General features: G+C 45.4%; 1 protein-coding gene across 1 annotated transcript in view; it reads right to left on the reverse strand.

The window, feature by feature from the left end:
- Positions 1–2,773: 2,773 nt before the first annotated feature.
- The window catches only part of LOC134442935 (carbohydrate sulfotransferase 8-like), an 11,571-nt gene continuing 8,133 nt past the window's right edge, over positions 2,774–6,211 (reverse strand). Inside the window, exons 4-6 of the mRNA XM_063192897.1 lie at positions 5,164–5,342; positions 4,196–4,339; positions 2,774–2,966 (exon numbers count right to left, since the gene is read on the reverse strand). Of these exons, the coding sequence (XP_063048967.1) occupies positions 2,774–2,966; positions 4,196–4,339; positions 5,164–5,342 (516 nt within the window). The remainder of the gene's footprint in view (positions 2,967–4,195; positions 4,340–5,163; positions 5,343–6,211) is intronic.

Raw genomic sequence — 6,211 nt, forward strand, 5'->3', positions numbered from 1 at the left:
TGCTGGGCATTGCTGCCTGTCGCACCTCCTCCGGTGCCCATGGGTCAGCTGCAGGGTCATCAGTGGAGGAGAGTTTTTAGATGGGCGAGGGGACTGTGTGTGTTTGGGGGGAGGTGTGCAATGCATCGCTGCGGAGGAGGAAGAAGAAGAGTAAAAGAGTCCGAGGGAGACGAGATGACAATGATGAATATTATAGTCCGGTCCGGAACAGCTCTCTCTCTCTCTCCCTCCAGACAACTCAACAGAGAGAAAAGACAGCTGTCTCTCTCCTCCTTGCAAGAGACAGTTCTCTCTCTCTCTCCCTCACGGCACACTAGACAGGAGAGACAGTTCTTCATAGAGAGGAGAGACAGTTCTTCATAGACAGGAGAGACAGTTCTTCACTAGAGAGGAGAGACAGTTCTTCACTAGACAGAAGAGACAGTTCTTCTCTAGAGAGGAGAGACAGTTCTTCTCTAGAGAGGAGAGACAGTTCTTCTCTAGAGTGGAGAGACAGTTCTTCCCTAGAGAGGAGAGACAGTTCTTCATAGAGAGGAGAGACAGTTCTTCACTAGACAGGAGAGACTGTTCTTCATAGAGTGACGAGACAGTTCTTCATAGAGAGGAGAGACAGTTCTTCGTAGAGAGGAGAGACAGTTCTTCATGGAGTGGAGAGACAGTTTTTAACTAGAGAGGAGAGACAGTTCTTCACTAAAGTGCAGAGACAGTTCTTCATAGAGAGGAGAGACAGTTCTTCTCTAGAGAGGAGAGACAGTTCTTCATAGAGAGGAGAGACAGTTCTTCGTAGAGAGGAGAGAGCGCAGTGCAGTGCGTTAGTGAGTGTTAGTAGCGGGCTGGTGGCACTTTACTTAACACCGGCGTCATGCGTATGACATGACAGTGTCATAACAGTGTCATAAACATTATGTCGATGTCATACCCATTTCATGACAGTTGTCAAGTGACATTCGGTCACGGTAAAGACAGCTCTAACAATGTCAACTTTTCATGACCATAAAACGTTTATGACACTGACATAAATGTTAATGACTCATCCATGACTGTGTCATGACACCGTTTTGACACTATTATGACACTGTTAATGTCATGCATATGATGCCACTGTCAAGTCAAGTGTAACCATAGCGATCTGGTAGCACAGGGACAAAGGCTGCAGGTTGCCTACTGTAGTTTTGGGGCGGCAGTGTTGTTGTGTTCCATTTGTAGTTCAATAGCCGTTTGTTATAATGGGTTTCAATGGGAAGAAAGACTACAAATGGCCGCACTACTCTGCAGGTTGCGTAGTTTTGGGCAGCACCCAGCAGTTTTTTACAGCTTCCAGACGGACACAATGTCTCAGAAGAAGACAAGAAAGGAGGGGAAAGAAGAAACGATTTCGCCGGACCTGGGGGTCGTTTCTCGACAGTGCCTTTGCTAACGACTTTAGCCATTTTGTTCGTTCTTAAGACCAACGTTGTAACCAAGGTCTTGAGTTGGTCTTCAGTTGTTCTTAAGTTGTTCTTAAGTTGGTCTTGCGTCTAAAGACCAACTGAAGACCAACTTAAGACCAACTCAAGAGCAACTTACGACCAACTCAAGACCGACTTAAGACGGTTAGCAACGACAAGAATCGAGAAACGGAGTCCTGCTCAGTAGAGAGGAGAGGAGAGGAGAGGAGAGGAGAGAGAAGGACAAGAAGAAGAGTCAAGGAGCATCCCTGATCGCTGATCCGTCAACTTCAAGCACAGGTGTAGTCCACAGATGTAGTCCATTTGTAGTTCCATAGCTGTGTGTTATAATGGGTTTCCATGGGAGAAAAGACTACAAATGGCAGTCCATCTGTGGGTATCTAGCAGAGTCTATAGTCCATGGATAATGTAGTTTATTCCTGCTCCACAGCGGCTGCTGGATAATGAAGTCCACATGGGTAGCTGGCACAGATGGAGGCTAGTCCACATGTCTTGTAGTTCACATGGGTATTGTAGTCCAGATGGGTATTGTAGTCCTGATGGATATTGTAGTTCAGATGGATATTGTAGTCCAGATGGGCATTGTAGTCCAGATGGATATTGTAGTCCAGACCAGAACAGGTCCTTGTAACGACTAGTGCAGGTGTGGCCCAGTTCTGTTAGAACAGGTCCTCAAAGGGCTAGTTCAGGTAAAGACTTAAGCTCAGGTAAAGAGTCCAGGTGTAGTTCAGGGTCCTGTGTAGTTCATTTGTAGTTCAGTAGCCGTGTGTTTTAATGGATCTCAATGGGAAAAAAGACTACAATGGGCACATATCTGTCTTTAATAAAGGTCCAGGTGTAGTCCAGGCCAAACTGTCTTTAGTACAGGTCCTGAAAGAGCCAACCTTTGTTTTAATAAATGTCCTTGAAGGGTTTGCTGTAGTTGAACATGAGACAGTCCATGTAGTAGAAGTCATATGTGCCGACAGAAGCAGCCATTTGTAGTCCTATAAGCGTGTGTATTAATGGATTCCAATGGGAGAAAAGACTACAAATGGCGTCTAGTACAGGTCCTTGAGGGGCTTGGAGTAGTTGAGAGATAATCCATGTAATAGAAGTCATATGTGCAGACAGAATCAGCCATTTGTAGTTCCAGTTTGTAGTTACAACGGGTTTCAATGGGAGAAAAGACTACAAATGGCCACATCTGTTTTTAATGAAGATCCTTGAATGGTGTGTAGTAGAAGCTGTATGTGCCAACAGCCTGCCAACAGAAGCAGCCTTTTGTAGTTCAATGGCCGTGTGTGTTATCAGGTTTCAATGGGAGAAAAGACTACAAATGGCGTCTAGTACAGGTCCTTGAATGGTTTGGTGTAGTTGAACATGAGATAGTCCATGTAGTAAAAGTCGTATGTGCGCTGCATGTCGGAGGCGTTGAGCTGTGCGAAGTAGCGCTGCATCAGGCGAGTAGACGTCCGCTCCGCACCCGGGTTGCGATCCTTGAAGCTCGGGAACGTGAGGTTACGCGGCGCGCCCGTCCTGTGGAGGACAATGACATAAAAAACATTATTTAAATTGACACTTATGACATTACCAACTTATAGCTAGAGGTTGTTGTATGAGGAGAATCTGTCTTGTTTTATTGTGATTTCCTTCCCCAAATGGAGGTGCGTCTTACTAATTATACACCAGATTCAGGGGTACACTATAAAAAAAATAGCTGTTCATTTAGGGTAATTCTGCAACAGTATTCTACTGTCTTTTGAAAAAAAAAACAGACAACTACTGTGAAAATATTACTTTGAGTCGCGTATTGAGCATGAACAGTAAGTACTACGATACTGTGATACATTAAACAGCACTGAGCTGTATTTGATGTTTGGTGTGAAATAACAGTAGAATTAAAGGTAAATATAATTGCCAGTAACTGCCGTTATTTTGCAGGGGAATTGTCTTACAGTGTGGGGTTAAACTTTCTTTTTTTTTTTTTTTTAACTTCGTGCTCATTCATTGTCTTTGCTTTGCCCTGATGAAGACCATTGTGGTCGAAACATGTTGGCATTTTAATTTCAAATATGAGTAGCCACAGATAATAAAGGCTTTTTAATATACCCCTTCTTCCTGCTGTAATACATCTGAGTGCCTGGGACCTGAGTGCTGCTTTCCTAAAAAGCATTATTACCTCATGAATTATTTATAGGGCTGTGAAAAGATCTCGCGAGATTTAACTCAGCAATATTTCTTGTCGTCTCATGAGGTTTGTGATCCAGCGAGCAGTTTTTAATAAGCTGGCTAAATCACTTATTTTAAACGTGTTACTTAAATAACCAACAGGCCTACAATAGTTAATTTGATGGTGTACTTCGACTGGAAACACATCTCCTCTGCTATGCACCGTGGGGCAGCTGTCATTCTGAATGACGTAAAGTACAGCCCTCTCGGACATGACGGTGAGAAACTAGAACAATTTTTTTGTCTAAAACTAGACTAAAATACCTTTTTTTTAACGTTTGACTAAAACTAGATTAAAATATTGAGGACTTTTAGTCGACTAAATCATGTCTAACAAAAATGATTTGTGAAAAGGCTAAAAGTTACTAAGACTAAGAACGAACTTTGACACAAGACTAATGAAAATGAGTGTCGAAATGATCACTGCATCACACACACACACACACACACACACACACACACACACACACACACACACACACACACCCACACACACACACACACACACACACACACACACACACACACACTACTACCTGCGTAATACGTAGTTAGCTTCCTGTTCCATGGTTTCGAACTTCCCTATATAATCATAGTGCAGTAGACACGGTTGGCACAGCTGATGAGCCGGTTCCCAGTGGATATCCATCCCCACCGGCCGACGCACGTCAAGAAGATACCTGCAACACACACATTTTTTATTTTAGTCAAGTTGGTTTTATTGTCAATTTCTTTACATGCACTGGTCATACAAAGAATTTGAAATTACATTTCTTGCTTTCCCATGCAGACAAATGTAATTTCAAATTCTTTGTATGACCAGTTTTAGATACTTGTCATGGGCATCTTGTGCCTTCATTGATGACATGACTGTAGAGATTATGACAGGAAATCAGATTGGCAATATTTCGGTACTAGACCTTCATCAGGGGCCCAAGGGCATGTCAGCCCAAGTGGGGGGCTTAGCGCGCTGCACCACAGTGCACCCAAGACATTCACACACATTAATATTACTACTAGTATTAATATTAGATACCTATGGTTGCGGTGGTGACGTGTGACGTGCCCAAGTCATAGTTCGCATACACAACTCCCAAAGTTTTCTTCATCTGTCTCACATTAACGGCCCATTACATTGAAATATGTCCCACCACTAGTTATTACATTGAAATATGACTAACTAAGATTAAAAAAGTACAAATTGCATTTAAAGGCCAGTGATGAGAACAGTGTTATTACAATGCACGAGGCCACTTTTACGGCATAAAGCCGTCATTATATTATTATTATTATTATTACATGGCATATCGAGTTAAGACAAAGTCGAAATTATTAAGTCAAGGTGGAGATCATTAGATCAAGGTCAAGATTATTAAGTCAAGGTTGGGGTGGAGGTCATTAGGTCAAGGTCAAGATTATTAAGTCAAGGTCGGGGTGGAGGTCATTAGGTCAAGGTCAAGATTATTAGGTCAATTAGGTCAAGGTCGGGGTGGAGGTCACGTACCGCACGAACTCGGGGAAGGTGACCCCGCTGCCGGTGCGGAGCGCCTCGTGGGAGGCGTTGGCACGGTAACGGGCGATGATGGGCTTCCCGAAGACGGGGTGGTAGTAGGAGTTGGGGCTCTCGAACTTATCACGGAACGCTGAGACCAGACGCTCCAGAGGCTCACGCACAAACAGGACCTGGAGGAGGAGGAGGAGGAGAGGAGAGATGGAGAGGAGAGGAGAGGGTGGAGGGCGGAGGAGAGGAGAAGAGAGGGGGAGGAGAGGAGAGGAGGATAGGAGAGGTGGAGAGGAGAGGAGAGGAGAAGAAAGGAGGACGTTGAGGAGAAGAGAGGAGAGGAGAGGGGAGGGGAGGAGAATAGAGCAGAGCAGAGGAGAGGAGAGGAGCAGGAGAGAGGAGTGGAGTAGAGAGGAGCAGGAGAGAGGAGAGGAGAGGAGAGGAGAGAGGAGTGGAGTAGAGAGGAGCAGGAGAGAGGAGAGGAGAGGAGAGGAGCAGGAGAGAGGAGAGGAGAGGAGCAGGAGAGAGGAGGGGAGGGGATGAGAGGAGAGGAGAGAAGAGGAGGAGAGGAAGAGAGGAGAGGAGAGAGGAAACGAGAGGAGGGAAGAGGAGGAGGAGGAGGAGAAGAGAGGAGAGGAGAGGAGAGAGGAGGAGGAGGAGAGGAGGAGAAGAGAGGAGTGGAGAGGAGTGGAGAGGAAAGTGGAGGAGAAGTGAGGAGGGGAGAGAGAGAGAGGAGAGGAGAAAGGAGGGGAGGGGGAGAGGAGAGGAGAGGAGAGGGGAGGAGAGGAGGAGGAGGAAGAGGAGGAGGAGAAGGAGAGAAGAGGAGAGAAGAGGAGAAGAGAAGAGAAGAGAAGAGAAGAGAAGAGAAGAGAAGAGAAGAGAAGAGAAAAGAGGAGACGAGAGGAAAGGAGTGAAGAGAAGAGAAGAGAAGAGATGAGAGGAAAGGAGAGGAGAAGAGATGAGAGGAGAGGAGAGGAGAAGAGAGGGGGAGAGGAGAGGAGAGGAGGAAAGGAGAAGAGAGAGAGGGAGAGAAGAGGAGGAGTGGAGGAAA

This window comes from Engraulis encrasicolus, unplaced genomic scaffold, assembly GCF_034702125.1.
Source record: "Engraulis encrasicolus isolate BLACKSEA-1 unplaced genomic scaffold, IST_EnEncr_1.0 scaffold_26_np1212, whole genome shotgun sequence".
NCBI lineage: Eukaryota > Metazoa > Chordata > Actinopteri > Clupeiformes > Engraulidae > Engraulis > Engraulis encrasicolus.